This window comes from Castor canadensis, chromosome 8 (genome assembly GCF_047511655.1).
Source record: "Castor canadensis chromosome 8, mCasCan1.hap1v2, whole genome shotgun sequence".
Taxonomy (NCBI): domain Eukaryota; kingdom Metazoa; phylum Chordata; class Mammalia; order Rodentia; family Castoridae; genus Castor; species Castor canadensis.
The window spans coordinates 111,836,666-111,853,114 of NC_133393.1; the positions used below are offsets into that span (position 1 = coordinate 111,836,666).

A 16,449-nucleotide genomic window follows, 5' to 3' on the forward strand; every position below is an offset into this window, starting at 1 on the left:
TGGAGTTGTTGAGTTCTTGGCGTATTCCTTTCAGAGTTCTGTTTTTTTTCTTTTTTCTCTTTGAGCTCTGAGATTCTGTTCTCTGCTGTTCTAATCTGCTGAAGTGGCCTTCCACTGTGTTTTTGTTTGACTAAAGGGAGTTTTTCTTTCCAGGATTTCTGTTTGATTCTTTTTGTGAGGTTTTCCATATCATTGTTTAACTTCTCTTTTGTACTTTGTATTATCTTCTTTATTTCATATGTCTCTTTTTTTTAATAGTGTCCTTTGTTTCACTTTGGTGTTTGTTGATGTTCTTTCTGAATTCATTTAGTTGTTTCTGTATCTTCTCAAGTTCTTCATTAGTGGTGTCTTGAAATTTCTTGAGTGCATCTTGTACTTTCTGGTTAACTGTGTCTAGTATCTTTTCCAAGAGTTTCTCAGTGACCTCTTCCATGATTTTGTCTTTGAGGAATTTTTTGTGGGTGTCACTGGGCTCATTAGTGTCATTTATCATTGTTTTGTTGGGGGTCCAAGAACTGGGTATCCATTTTCTTCATTTCCTATTAGATTCTCTATTGAATTTTTTTTTTCAGGAGTGTAGTTTCCTTCCCTGTTCTCCCCATTGCTCCAGTTGGTGCTATGCAGTTATGTTCTTGATTGGCTAGTTGTTGGTTTTAATTGCCTGTTTTCTTTCCCTTGATTTAGTTTTTGTGTTGTGACTGATTTAGTTGTTAGCTAGGTTGATGTGCTATTTCTGTCCCTGGCCTTTGAGGTATAAATTATCAGTATCAAATTTGCAGGTTCAATGCCAGACCATTTGCTTACCTATTATAAAGAAAACCCCTTGGTGATAATATCTATAAACAGTGGGAATTGGGGGTTGGGGTAATTGGCTAGAGATAGGAACTTGGGTAATTGGTAGAAGTGTCACTAAAAGAGGTGTGGATGGAAAGGAGGTGGGTGGGTGGAGGCTGCTGGGTTTTGTGGCCCTTGTATGTCTTTGGGAGGAAGGCTATTGTAGTGGAGGGTGGGTGTGTCAAGGATTGCAGGGGGCTGGGAGTATGTATGGTTGGTAAGGTAGGCTTGTCAGCAGGGGTGAGTGTGTGAGAGGGAGAGGTGGGTAGTGTGGTGACAGGTTGGGGAAGTATAGGAGGGAAATGCTCAGATGGGGAGAGAGTGGATGAGAAGGAGCAGAAAGAATAGTTGGGAGGGAGATCAGTGGATTGTAGCACAAAAAAAGGAGGGAAAGTGAAAGGGGTAAGAATAGGGATAAGAAGATTGTGATGGTGAAGTTAATAATACAGAAATAAAAACAAGTACAGCAACAACACAAAGTCCAGTCTGCTTGTTAAGAGTTCTGGATTTATTCCTTTGGCATCCAATCCTTATATTGGCTCTTGGTGTTCTGGGCTTTGTGGGGAAGGGTGCTGCCCCTTTGGTCTTGGGGTGGAGAAAGGTGGAGGGATTTTTCCTTTTTTATTCTGCTTTTCTTGGTCTTATGAGCCATCTATTGCAGGCAGAGCTCTAAAGTGGTCTCACCAGATGACCAGCTTATAAGCAGTATTTGTTTCCTTCTGTCCACAAGGCAGGTTGGAATTGGGACCTGATGTAACTCACTGCTAGTTCATGCAAGACGGTCAGATCTGATGTTATTTTCACCAGGCTGCAGCTGCAACTCTGGCTGGTCAGCTCCTCCCCCAGCAAGGTGGGGTGGTTCAGTTTTGAGTACTACCCTAAGTGTGAGGAGACTAGCTCAGTGATCCACCAAGGCCCTGCTTTGGGAGGTTGGCTTGTCACCCAACCCCCTCCTTAGCCTTTGTTACTTTTTCCAGCTTTCCTTCACTGAGAGTTTGGCTCCTGCCCCACCCCTGTTCTCTGGGGCAGGTTCAGTGTTCCACCCCACCTCCACTGCCCATGTTCGATTACAATTTGCTGTTTATGCTTTTCAGTTGTGTGTGTATAGGGGGGGTGTTCATTTTGCCCCGGGCTCTGCTAGATTATGTTCCTGGAGGAGAGGTGTGGGTTGGTGGGTTAGTAGGGGAGTTTTGTGTGTGTGGTTTGTGTTGCTCTCCTGTTGGGTCTGCAGGTTTACAGGGGCAGCTTTGAAACTGGCTGGTGTGGAGAAATGGCAAGCTGCTTTTCTCAAGGCAGACACTTCCTGGGACCGGGTTCAGCACGGCAGGACATAGGGAGGTTTTCCATGGGTTTGGGGTCCAGGATGTCGCAGTTTGACATTTGTTTGATGTGGTATCTTCTGCTTATTGAAAGAGAAAAGAAAAAAAAGACGGGAGAAATGGCCGGGGGGCTTTTTTCCAGGGCAGATTTGCCCTGTTGGGTGTTTTAAAGGTCAGTTCTTGAATTTTATGTGTACCGAATGTGTCGGCAGTTATTATTTTGGTTAGAAGCAATCAGCCTAAGTGTAGTTCCCACGTCTTGAGGTGGTTTCTGCAGTTGTGGAGCTCAGGAATTCTGACTCCCTACTCTTAACTGCCACGTTGGACCTCCTTCATTTCTATTTTTATGTTGTGAAGTTATTCTTGCAGTTTGTAATGTCATGAAGTCATTTCTAGCAAAGTATGAACTTTAATTTTTACAGTGTCTAAACTGAAAATGTATTATGAAAATAAGTAATTTGTCCTAAAGAAGATTATGGAAAATGACAGTTTGATAATAGTTCTTGTAATGAATGAAGCAGTTATGAATTATGAATGAAACAGCTTTTTGATTATGCTTGATTAGATAGTATCTTTTTTAAATGACTGTTTTCAAGTACTACTGCCTATCATATGCATTAAAGACTAATTTTTATTGCCAGCTAATATGAATTATTAGTGCTGCTTTTAATCCATTGAAAGTGTTTTTGACTATGCAGTTATGAGTTTTCTGTGTTTACATAGAAATTGAAAAATATTTTAAAATTTTCCCATGAGGAATGAATTGATTTTTGAAAAGTATTCTAAAATGTTACTTTATGCCATATTTGATATGAAATTTGTTGAGATAGTCTTTCATTAAATAAAGCTTGGCAAGTAGTGAAATTAATAACAAAAGAAATTCTGTACTTGTAAGATACAAGCTTTGTAAGATTCTGTGTTTTGAAAGGTTTTCAAATATGTGATAATTTTCCTCTTTAGAAAAAGATGTTAACAGAACAGATCGAACAAACAAGTTTTATGAAGGCCAAGATAATCCAGGGTTGATTTTACTTCACGACATTTTGATGACCTATTGCATGTATGATTTTGATTTAGGTAAGTTTTCTCTAAAGTCCTCATTTTAAAAAGACTTCTGTGTGTTTATTTTCAAAACCTGTTAGAAATAGGTAGTAGCTCTGAGGACTAGGCTTTGTAGGGGTTGTTGCACAGGGGACTAGAAACCTCAAAAGCTATGATTCCCAACTGAGGAGCCCTGGTTGCTGCAACAGATTCATAGGGGCACTGTGAAATATTTAAAAATTTTGAAGGGCATTATAGTGGTATCTATAGGACATTGTTTTATTTAGCTGAAATATGTAAGGTTTTCTTTGTGTGTGTGTGTGTGTGTGTGTGTGTGTGTGTGTGTGTACACATGGCTGTACTGGCATTTGAACTCAGGTCCTTGAACATGCTAGGCAGGTACTCTACCAGTGGAGCCATGCTGCCAGTCCTTTTGCTTTAGTCATTTTTTGAATAAGGTCTTATGTTTATGCCCAGGCTGGCTTGGACCACAGTCCTATTAAATTTGTCACATAGCTGGGAATGACAGGTTTGTGCCAACACATCAAACTTCAACCTCCTTTTTTTGGTTGAGATGGGATCTTAGGGTCTTTAAAACTTTTTCCTTGTTGGCCCTGAACTATGATCCTTCTCCTCTTTGATGTAAGTTTAAAGTCACAAAGTTCTCTTTAAAATGTAAAATGTAGCCAGTCTTGTGTGTCATACCTACTGTGAGCTTTAGATTGGCTCATTGAAAGTGTATTGATTGAGTGATTTTTCAGGTTACAGAATTTCTGTAACCTGAAATCAATACTAGATTGGATTTTTATTTTAAGTTTAGTTGTAATAGTAGCCTTTTGAAAAAGTGGAGAAGGAATCCCCACTTTATGAGTAAGGTTATGTTGATTGAGAGAGTGACTCAGGGTTGCACAAGTAGTAAGTAATAGTAAATAAAGACACAGGTTTATTTTAAGCCGGCATCCTTCAGCACCCAAATCCTTTGTCATTTTAATGTAGGGAATAGGGTCATTTCCCATTCTCTTAGATGATAATTTTGGGATAGAAGTTCATATACAATCGTGAATTGCAGCAGGAATATGTTCTGAGAAATGCATCCACTTGCCATCTCCATTTGTCTGTATTAACAGTACACAACAACACACTCTTGTCTATTCAGGCATTTACTTCAGTTATCTGAAACACAGTAAGGTTCCCACTAATAACTGGTTTTATAAGAAGCTAAGGTAGTTCTTATAAAAGCAGTGGACCACATCTTTTGCCTTTTACTCATACTAGTACCACCTGGGCTATAAATTTACTATGTTGTTGATGATTCAGTCATGTTGAACTGTCTGGTTTCTTAGTTAGTAGATGAGATACAAATGTACTTGCATTGAATTTAGTCTCAGTAGTAGTGAGGAAGGAGATGAAAATTTTGAAAAGCAGACAGAAAAACTTAAGGAGGATTAATTTTTAGTTAGTGGGTACAGACACTGCTTTAGGAAGTATTCATGGGAGATGTCTCTTTTTTACAGTGTACATTCATGATGTTTATCCTGAATAACCAATTGGGGGAAGAGATGAACCAATTGGGGTTGTAATACCTATATGCCTCGAAACAACACAAGGAAACTGCCTGTGTAGCTATCTTGATCTCAAACTAGTAAAAATGCCATGTTTCCCTTTTTTTATCTTTTATGTTTTTTCTTCTACAAAATCGGAGAACAGGAGGGCGCAACAGGTTCTGTGGGGCTGGGGGTTGGTGTTTAGCCCTGGTGGGAGAGGGGAGGTGGTGGGGAAAGGGGTAGAAGGATGAATATGGTGCAAATAATGTATACACATGTATGTAAATGCAAAAATGATACCTGTTGAAACTGTTCCAGGAATAAGGGGAGGGGGGAATGAAAGAGAATGTGGAAAGGGGAAATCAAGTAGGATATATTTGATACATTGTAAGAGCCTTTGTAAATGCTACAATGTATCCCAATCCAGCACTGACAGTAAAAAAAAAAAAGTTGAAATTATAATCAAAATACTCTGTGTAAGAAGGCGGGAGAGTGTCTAATTTTAGTTTTTTTAAAGTAATTTCTAACCCCCGAGTTGTTTTGTTTTGTTTTGTTTTATTTGGTTACTCTTAAGAGATAAACTTTAGTTATTTGGGAAAAGTGACCTGTATGTAGATCTTTTCTATTTAGCATAAGAAAGTGTACACTAGGATGATAAGGAATTTATTTCTCACACCTTTCCATCAAAACAAAATTGGTATGAAGATAATTGTAGGGAAATACTTTAAAAATTGTAGTGATGCTGATTAAGATGTGCATCAGTCAGCAATAGTCCAGAATCTGAGTGCTACTGGAAGCTAATTTAAATAGCTTCAATCTTTTTTTAGTTAAAAGGAATCTGTATGTTAATTCTACCCCCACAACTCATGGCATTCCCAAAAGAACATCATGTATAAAATAGTTGAAAGGCAACCTAGAAGATGAAGATTAATTTGACTATTTGCTTCAGCTAAGACTTACAGAAGAAATGTGGTAGTGATCTCATATGAAAGGGGAAGATTTAAAGGATTAAATTAGTTTCTTAGAAATTTTTATTCATTATAACTTAATAATAAAGCATTTTTCCTCCAGAGAAAAGGTGCTTTGTAAATCTTTTGAGGAACACAGTTTTGAAGTTTTTCTGTCATAGACCATATGCAATCAGAGCCAGTAGAGTAGTACTCTTTGAAACTTTGTTGAATTCAGATTAGATTTCCTTCATGACCTAATTGGTTTTAGACTTAATATTTGTCATTGATTTCATTGTCAGTGCTGAGTAGGAAAGTTCTGAAGAGAACAGTTTAGTTCTCCTTCTAACTTAACTCATTTTTTTAAAAGTATGCATTGTTTTAGAAACTATCTCTGTATGTTACCAGGAACCCGGTAGATGGGCATGAGAGTTGAATTAGGTTCTTGTCTGGGGTTACTAATAAAGAATTGATCGAGAGACAAGGAGTGCAGTGGCAGAACAGCAAAAGCATATTGAAAGCATGAAAGTGAAAGTAACACCATCAGGGGAAAAACTCTGAGCTTGAGGTGAGCTGTAGAGCACTGCCATCTGGGGTCTCTCTGGCTTTTATGTGGTTTGAGTCAGGCTGGTGGGAGAAACCTGGGTATTTCTATAGGTGGGTTTAGAGTGACTAGCAGATTTGGTGTACTGATTTCTGACTGTGCAGGTCCCTCCCCATAATTTACTCTTATAACTGTATGCATGAGACGGCAAGTAATATTCATGAAGCCTTAAGTAGGAAAAAGCATCTGAAAGTTTACTGAAGGTGACAGGTGGCCTATATTGCGTATCCCTTCAGAACTGTTTGGAACTGGTTATCGCCCCTTTCCCTCTTTGTAGGAGACTACAAGAACACAGGTGTCAGCCAATAATGGGGTGGTTCAGTGTGGTAGTGGGGGGTTGGATCTTATCTCCCCTACCAGTCTTTATAATGACCCTGTATGCCTTGGACCCCTACATCATATAAATTCATAGAGTTGTTTATATTTAGATAATCTTGTCACATGCCAGTTTTTCTTAGTTCTTCATATGTTTCAGTAGTTCTTTTGTCTGGAACTGTAAGAATTGTTTGTCTTTCATGGGAACCCAGGTGTCCTTTTATGCTAATGTGAGTAGAACTACATTTTCGCACAGGGTTCAAAATGAGATTGTAATAAGGCTACATGGAAAAGGCTGGTGGAGTGGCTCACGTGGGAGAGTGCCCACCTACCATGTATGAGACCCTGAGTTCAAATTCTGGTACTTCCAAAAAAAAAAAAAAGAGAAACACCTGACTGTATAGAAAAGCATAGCAGTAGCTGATAGGGCAGAGACTCATAGCAGATTTCACTTCAGTTTCATTTGTCAGGAGATCTAGAGGTGATCTAGTACCTCTCTTCATTAGATGTTTGATTTGAGTTTTCTGTAGACATTTTGACTTACCTGTTTCTTGGGGTCATTTAAAAGGTTTTCTTCCAAAACAGAAAGAGTAATATGTAATATGTTTCATTTCTAGCAGAATTACTCCCCACCACTTTTAAATATATACTCACTAAATGGCTTCAGTGCAGGTAAATTTTGCTGAATAGAAATGTAAGCTTTGGATCTGCAAATAAAAAACAGTATGTTCCATTGACTTTCAAGTTAGGAGACAAGAAGTTTATGTAATTTTAACAAATGTAAAAAAGTTATCAGAGTTAAGTGGTAGTGCATTGTGAATAGACTTAGTGAGCCCTTGTCACTTTGTTGGTTTAAGAATTAGTGTCTGAAATGACACTGATGAGAATGAATTGCAAAAACAGGATAGAAGTGAAAAAAGAAGCTTGACGTATTCAGGTGTTAAAGCAAAACCAACACTTTTTATTGATTTTTAAGCAAGGTGTCTGATTCCTTAACTTCCCAGTTTCTCTTTTAATCGAGGACTGTGGGGTCATGGTTTGAGTATCAAAAGAAAGGTAGTTAAAGTGGTAGATTTAGCTATAAAATTTTTTATTTGAATAAACCCAATTGCTAGTGTTGGTTGGGTAAAGAGTAACAAGAAAAGAAAGGAGTTGATAACTACAACTACTGTTTAGAAGAAGAACATAATTTTGTTTGTGACTCCTTTTGTTTCAGTTAGGAGTGGTCTGCTGATTAAAGAGTTGGACCTTTTTAAGTTTCTGTTTTACTTGGCTTATTCATGGTTGTTTGGCACTGTTTATCACTCTGGCCTTGTGACTTCCTTCCTCTAGATTTTTGTATTCTTTTTCCTTGCCTCCCTAAGGAGGCAAATCTGTTTGAGCATATACCCTTCTTTTTTTTTTGATTAATTTTTTTATTACTGTATTGGGGAGTACATTTTGATTTTTACAAAATTTCTTACAATATATCACACTTGAATTCACCCTCTTCATCATTCTTTCTCCCCCTTTCTCCCATTCCTGGAATAGTTTCAATAGGTACATATTTCCACTACATTCACCCTCCTACACCCTTTCCTTATATCTTTCTACCTTCTACTGGTACCAGCTCCCCAGACAGGACCTGTTTTGCCTTCCTACTCTCTTTTTTTGAAAAAAATAAAGACATTTTTGTTTATTTAAGATAGCTGTACAAAGGTGTTTCATATGTATCATAACCTGAATTGGTTCTTCCTCTCTATTTTTCTCCTTTTTACCTTAGTCCCCTTCTTAAGGTGATTTCAACAAGTGTAAAAATTCTATGTTCATTCTTGTATAGGAAGTACATCAACTATATTCATCTTCTTTTTTCCTCCCTCTCTTGTATGTGACCTCCCCTAGCTTGACTTGTTTTTCATAATATTGCTTGTTTTTATTGGGTCTGTATTTCATATATGAAAGAAAACAGAGCATATACTCTTATATTTGGTCTTCCTCTAGGTTCTTTCTTATCCCTCCTTTTTCATGATACTCTTGCACATTTTGTTTTTAATACTATGTACTCTCTTTTTTTTTGTGGTACTGGGGCTTTAACTCAGGGCCTACACCTTGAGCCACTCCACCAGCCTTCTTTGTGTTAGGTATTATTGAGATAGGTCTCGCGAACTATTTGCCCTGGCTGACTTTGAACCGTGATCATCCTGATCTCTGACTCCTGAAGTAGCTAGGATCACAGGCGTGAGCCACCAGCACTCAGCATATTATGTACTCTTGATAGTGATATTGATTCTAAGACCTGTTATGGCAGCTGTACATCTGCTTGACATCTCAAACAACTCAGCTTTCTTGATTACAAGGCTTCCTTTTTTTATTTTCCTTTTCTTCACAAACATCAACATCTGCCAGTTTTGTTTTTTTTTTTTAATCAAAAAGCAAGACGTAGTTTTCAGTGAAATGGTGGTGATAGGCACAAAAGAATACATAAACCTTAGGTTTCAAGAGTTGTCTTTTTCTCCTCCTTCCTAGGATATGTGCAAGGAATGAGTGACTTACTTTCTCCTCTTTTATATGTGATGGAAAATGAAGTGGATGCCTTTTGGTGCTTTGCTTCTTACATGGACCAAATGGTAAGAATAAGGATTCCTTCCTTTAATCAGACTGATCCTGAAAATCTCAGTTGTATAATCTTATTATATTATATAACATTGACTTTTATATTTGGCCAACTATGATGAAACTTAAAAAAATACATGCTTGTTTTACTTATTTTTTTCTAAAAACCTTTCAAGAGACTTGGAAATTCTGGAATTGTTTTTAATATATAAAAAGTAGACAAAATGTGACTGCAGTATAGGAATAATTAGGATTTAATATTACTAAATGCTTATGTTCTGCTGACAAGCCATGAGTCATTACAGATTCTTGATGAAATAGATGAATTCAGTTTTGTGAAGTAGTTGAACTTTCATATCATCAGTTTCAGGATAAAGCTTATTCATGCCAAGTAATACCCTTACCTTTTGTGAATATATTGGATTTTGTCATTGTAGCAACTAATTCTTTTCCACATGCATTTTAACTATTTGTAATCCTGTTACTTTCTTATCAGTTCATTGTTATTTTCCCTGAAGTATGTGATTACTAGATTTGAACTATATCTATATCTATGTTAATATAAAAATATTTTATCAGAATATCTTTGACAGAGTTGTAGACAAGTAGTATATAGAGAATATTAATAGAGATAAATAGAAAAACCTTCTGAAGCAATCTATTAGAAAGAAAAAAGGCAGAGACAATATGAGTAGATACAGGCATATGAAATCCAAAGACCTGACTATATATGTCTGTATTTTTTCCAAATAAAACTAATGAACTTGATGCTGGGTCTTTATGTTGGATATTGAAATGGCTTGCTTTCAAGGGGATAAGGTCTTTAAATCAGTAGTCTCCTAAGATAATTTTCCATAATATAGACTTTAACTCAGGGCTTCTGGGGTACAAATAGACTTAGAAGTTATACCCTCCTCTTTTTTCTTTGTTCTTCCTCCTTGTTTGACTTCTTTTCTTGTCCATTTTTCCTACCTTCATCTATTTCCTAAAGTCTCTGTAGTGTATAGCTTGAACTCATACTTCTTTTCCACATGTATATTTAATACAATTTGATTATTTTAAAATGTTCTTTTGCTGTTAAATTAAAAAATGTTTGAATTAGTACTTTGCCATGAATTAATGTTTTTGAATTATTTAGAAGGGTTATCAAGTGCAGTAACCTAGTCATAGTCCATCTTCCTTACCTTTTTAATTGATTGATTTGCATACCTTCATAGTGCCATTTACTCCCAAGTGCTTTAGAAACCTGAGGCATTTGTTATAAAGGTCTGTACAACTGATACTAATTACATAAAAACTCTTGTCTGCCTTTCTTGTGTTTTTGTTGTTTGTCCTCTTTTCATTAAAACTTAGTCTGCTTCCTGATAAAGGGATTATGTCTTTGTTTCATTTGTAGTGAACCAGAATTTTCCTAATGTCCTCCATAAGATGATTCAACAGATTTTTATAGAATAAACACATGAATCTTTCCCCAGTGTTCAGTTTAAACTTCTGTTTACAGTAGGTATTCCTCCCCCCAAATTAACATGAACCTACAGTTTGATTTCTTATTATAGTTTTCAATAAAACTAAACCTATGTTGGTCTATTCAAATATACTGGCATATAATACCACATACATACTTACATGCATGTATATGTGTGCATGTATCTAGGTCTTGTACATAAAGACTACTTTTTCAACATCTTTAATACACTTTGTAGTTGCCATTTTTGTGTGCAAAAAGTTTCAGTATCTTCATTTTTTTTTTCACAGTAAATGTTTTCTTTGTTTGCCTTTTCCCTTAAGAATGGTATGGGGATTTTTCTAGTCCTTATTCTAAAAAGAGCTCATTTTAGTGTATTGTCTACTAACATCTTTTTTTTTACAGCGTAATATTTGAATGAAAAGGCAGTGTATCAATCAAAATAATCTATGTGATTATTTCTCATTGCTCTGCTTTTGTTTTGATGTTCTTAAATCCGTGCTGCTGCTTCTTTACTCCTTGTTTTTGTTTTACAGCTTTACTTCATATAAGTTTTTGCTCTTTTGTGATAGCTGAACCAAATGTCATAAATTTACTTTTGCTAATATTCACATCTATTGTAGATCTAGGCATAGACTTTTTGTATTATTATGGAAATTTTTGCAAAGTACAAGTAATCTAATGAACTCTTATATTCATCATCCAATTTGATATACAGTTTTAGTCTCTCCCCTTCCTGTTTCCTTCTGTACATGCATGTGTATGCACGCATACACATTTATTTATAGTTGCAGTTGAAGTCCTTTATATCCATTAGTGATCTTCCTTTTCTCCAGGAGTGAGTACTTTTTCAAAACTGGTGTCTATTATTTTGGGATGCTTCTTTTTTATATTATAGTTGGAAGCAATGGTTATTCCATGTTGATGCTCCCAAACCATCTCTAGTCTTTGGCTGCATCACAACAAAAATTAATCTTGTTGATTAGTGAATTAATTCTTCCCTTCTGACTGGTAAATCTGGAGAAACCTGTATCTTAGAGGCTTGAGATGTTAGTCTATTAAACAAGTTCTTCAAAACTTTTTTATTTATTTATTTTGGTGGCACTGTGGTATAAACTCAAGGCCTCACACTTGCTAGGCAGGTGCTCTTACCACTTGAAACACTCCACCAGCCCAAGTTCTTTAATTCATTAAAGAGAAACAGCTCACGGAGAATTAGTAGCCTCTGAGATATTTTTTTCTAATCAAGCATTCATTGTTTCTAATCTGATAAATAGTTCTACTAAAGCATTACTATTGTACTGTAAAAAAAAAAAAAGAAATGTGAGGGAGGAAATGTTGTTCTAAGGCTTTTCACAGGGGTTAGGTCTGTAGGTCACAATAGAGTGGTTGGGGCACATGAGTTCAAGGGGTCAGAACGATCTAAAAGCCTTTCAAAGCATTTGTTTTGGTGTTTTTTGGCCCTCAACTCAAGTGTTGGTAGCAAATCCACTCAACTTTGAAGGCCGTGTAAGCATGTGACCCACAGCACTTCTCAAACTTCATGATCTCAGGGACTCCTTCACACTCACATATTCTAAATGACCCCAAAGAAGTTTTGTCTATCAGTTACATCTACTGCTGTTCATCATAGGAAAAATTAATGCAATTTAATTCATTTAAAAATAACTATAAGCCTAGTGCAATCTAACATACTTTTTTTTTATTAAAAAAGTGACTTTCCAAATAAAAAAATTTTATTGAGAAAAGAGATTGTTTTAAATTTTCCATTTAAAAAATGTCTGGTTTAATAGAAGACAGCGAATTTCCATATCCGCTCCTATAGTAAGTATGTTGCAGTATCACAAATTGTATAGCCTTTGTGCCTGTGAGAAAATTAATGTATGCAGTGCAAGCAGTGTTTTAGTATAATTATGAGAATAGTTTTGACCTCACAGATTTCTAATGTATGTAATGTTTCAGTATGGGTATGACAATGGATTTCCCTTCACACATTCTCTATTTTTATCAAACCTTAGAAATAGTTGGTTATCTATTTAAAATAAGATACATGTTGAAACTAAAGTTAGTTTTATTTCTTTTTTTTTTTTCTCCCCCTTTCCCCCACCCCCTCCCTTACCACCCACTCCACCCCCTCCCGCTCCCCCCCTCAATACCCCGCAGAAACTATTTTGCCCTTATCTCTAATTTTGTTGTAGAGAGAGTATAAGCAATAATAGGAAGGAACAAGGGGTTTTGCTGGTTGAGATAAGGATAGCTATACAGGGCATTGACTCACATTGATTTCCTGTGCGTGGGTGTTACCTTCTAGGTTAATTCTTTTTGATCTAACCTTTTCTCTAGTTCCTGGTCCCCTTTTCCTATTGGCCTCAGTTGCTTTAAGGTATCTGCTTTAGTTTCTCTGCATTAAGGGCAACAAATGCTAGCTAGTTTTTTAGGTGTCTTACCTATCCTCACCCCTCCCTTGTGTGCTAAAGCTTTTATCATGTGCTCATAGTCCAATCCCCTTGTTGTGTTTGCCCTTGATCTAATGTCCACATATGAGGGAGAACATACGATTTTTGGTCTTTTGGGCCAGGCTAACCTCACTCAGAATGATGTTCTCCAATTCCATCCATTTACCAGCGAATGATAACATTTCATTCTTCTTCATGGCTGCATAAAATTCCATTGTGTATAGATACCACATTTTCTTAATCCATTCGTCAGTGCTGGGGCATCTTGGCTGTTTCCATAACTTGGCTATTGTGAACAGTGTCGCAATAAACATGGTTGTGCAGGTGCCTCTGGAGTAACAGTCTTTTGGGTATATCCCCAAGAGTGGTATTGCTGGATCAAATGGTAGATCGATGTCCAGCTTTTTAAGTAGCCTCCAAATTTTTTTCCAGAGTGGTTGTACTAGTCTACATTCCCACCAACAGTGTAAGAGGGTTCCTTTTTCCCCGCATCCTCGCCAACACCTGTTGTTGGTGGTGTTGCTGATGATGGCTATTCTAACAGGGGTGAGGTGGAATCTTAGTGTGGTTTTAATTTGCATTTCCTTTATTGCTAGAGATGGTGAGCATTTTTTCATGTGTTTTCTGGCCATTTGAATTTCTTCTTTTGAGAAAGTTCTGTTTAGTTCACGTGCCCATTTCTTTATTGGTTCATTAGTTTTGGGAGAATTTAGTTTTTTAAGTTCCCTGTATATTCTGGTTATCAGTCCTTTGTCTGATGTATAATTGGCAAATATTTTCTCCCACTCTGTGGGTGTTCTCTTCAGTTTAGAGACCATTTCTTTTGATGAACAGAAGCTTTTTAGTTTTATGAGGTCCCATTTATCTATGCTATCTCTTAGTTGCTGTGCTGCTGGGGTTTCATTGAGAAAGTTCTTACCAGTTTTATTTCTTATATTAATTTGAAGGAATGGAATATTTAACAATAGAAACAATTTGATAAATTTTTTTCTAAATCTGTTCTTTTCAGCAAGTTTTTTATGCTGTGTAAGAAATAAATGTATTGGTTAATCTGCTGTTGCTGTTCTTGCATTCTTCTTTATCTAAATCAAATGACTGGAAGGAGAAAATAATCCTTAGTTTGAGACCAAGGATTTTTTTCCCTTTCCTCCCTTTTTAGTGTTGCTTTTAGCTTTTTAATTATTTTCTTTTTAACATAACCAGTGTGGTAGAAGTCCAACATTTGTCCTGAGACATCATGTTTTAGTTATCAGTAAGTGCATATTATAAAATACTAATTAAATACTTATTAAATATTAATTATTTCCTCTTAAAGCATCAAAATTTTGAAGAACAAATGCAAGGCATGAAGACCCAGTTAATTCAGCTGAGTACGTTACTTCGACTGTTGGACAGTGGATTTTGTAGTTACTTAGGTAAGTTTAGTGAGTCAGAACAAATTGGAGCAAATTGGAGGATAATACAGAAAAAAATGCAGAGAACTCTTTTAAAGACATAAATGCAATATTGCTGTTGCTTGCTTCCTCTGGGAAATAGAAATGTTAAGAACAAACTATCATGTAATTCTGCCTTAAAGCATTTTATTTATTTTTGATGCTTTCTAAAAACATGCTGAAGTCACCATAAAGAAGGAGAATGGGGTAGGAGGGAGAACAATGGAGGGGATGAAACAATTCAGGATGTAATACAGGTATATATGGAAATGTCACAACAAAACCCCATGTATAGCTATCAAAAACTAACAAAAATGTCCTTTTTTTTTTTTTTTTTGAATAAATGAAGGACAGAAATGCAAAATAGGTCCTGTCTGGGAGTGGGTACCAGTGGGAGGTGAGAGGGCATAAGGAGAGGATGAAGGAGGGTGAATATGGTGGAAGTATTTTGTATTCATGTATGAAAATAAAACAATGAAAATTGTTCTAAGATGGGAGCAAAGGGAATAAAGGAGACAGATGGGAGGGGGGGTGAATCTAATTAAGATATACAGTAAGCACTTATGTAAATGTCACAATGTACCCCTGTATAACTATAATATGCTAACAATAAAAAAAAGTTAGCATGTAAATTTGAATTGTTTCCCTGAATTGGTAGAATGCAATAAATATGTAGGGATTCTAATCACCTGATATGAATAAAAAAATTTGAGTTTGACAAAAGGTTCCTGTGTTCTGACATGATTAGCATAAGAATAAACTACATACATATTTTTTTTTCTCTGTAGAATCTCAGGACTCTGGATACTTATATTTTTGCTTCAGATGGCTCTTAATCAGATTTAAAAGGGAATTTAGTTTTCTAGATATTCTTCGATTATGGGAGGTAAGTTCTTGAATTATTATATAAATGTAATATTGAATGGAAAGGAACAGTTTTTTTCTATATTGAGTATATAAATGGTTTCTCAGAGCTTACCTGAAATTTCTAAGGAAAGTAGATTCTAAAATTCTGATGGATTTGTAGTCTGTTCTTAAAAATTAATGTTCTCAAGCCTAATACCTGATGTTTTAAAACTTTTTTCTTCAAATCATAATTGTATGATCTTTGAGACCAAGAAGTATCCCAGAATGAGTTCCCTAGACCATTTGCTGCCTGTATTCTTTCTCTGGGAGACTTGGCTTTATTTAATGTGTGCCACATTCTGGTATGAATTTGTTTAGCATTCAAGAAAGTTTTTTTTTTTTTCTTTTTGCCATACTGGGATTTGAACTCAGGACCTTGAGCTTGTTAGGAGGATACTCTTATCACTTAGAGCCATGCCCACAAGCCCAGTATTCAAGAAAATTTTGATGGACAGATTAGTTGGGCTGGCAATTTAGTTTGTAGTCTGAGGTGTTTTGGGAGGGAGCTGACTTGTGTTTTACTTTTTCAAAGAAATTTAAGTTATAACAAAATGGTAAAAATAATATTACAAGCATTCCTTAATCCAGATTTAATATATGTAAATATTTTACTATATTTACATTTTTCTTTTCAAGAAAATAAAGGTATAGCTAGTCTTTAGTACTACCTATCACTCATTTTTCCTTCCATTCTGGAATAAAGTCATTGTGTGTTTTCAGTGTGCATCCTTTTTATTCCATTTTGCACTTTGGGTAAAACTTTATTCTGAGTATCTGTTAATACCAGATTTCTGTGCTTTTTAGTGCAGTATTGGAATAGTGACTGATATTATCTTACCTTTATAAAAATTAAGGAATGACAGAAATATTCAAGGAAAGAGTGGTGAGAAATCATTTGGATAATAAACCTATGTTTGGAAACCTAGTGCCCTCTGAGGCTGTTACAACTGGAAATTGATTCCTGTACTGTTGTTGACTGTACTACCATTAGAG

At 36.0% G+C, this 16,449-nt stretch overlaps 1 protein-coding gene across 3 annotated transcripts in view; it reads left to right on the plus strand.

Moving 5' to 3' along the window:
• Tbc1d15 (TBC1 domain family member 15) overlaps positions 1–16,449 on the plus strand; it is an 84,933-nt gene that overhangs the window by 62,068 nt on the left and 6,416 nt on the right. For all 3 annotated transcript variants that reach the window (XM_020177892.2, XM_020177887.2, XM_074083934.1), the window contains 4 exons: positions 3,114–3,230; positions 9,110–9,210; positions 14,433–14,532; positions 15,339–15,436. In XM_020177892.2, coding sequence (XP_020033481.1) covers positions 3,114–3,230; positions 9,110–9,210; positions 14,433–14,532; positions 15,339–15,436 — 416 coding nt within the window. The remainder of the gene's footprint in view (positions 1–3,113; positions 3,231–9,109; positions 9,211–14,432; positions 14,533–15,338; positions 15,437–16,449) is intronic.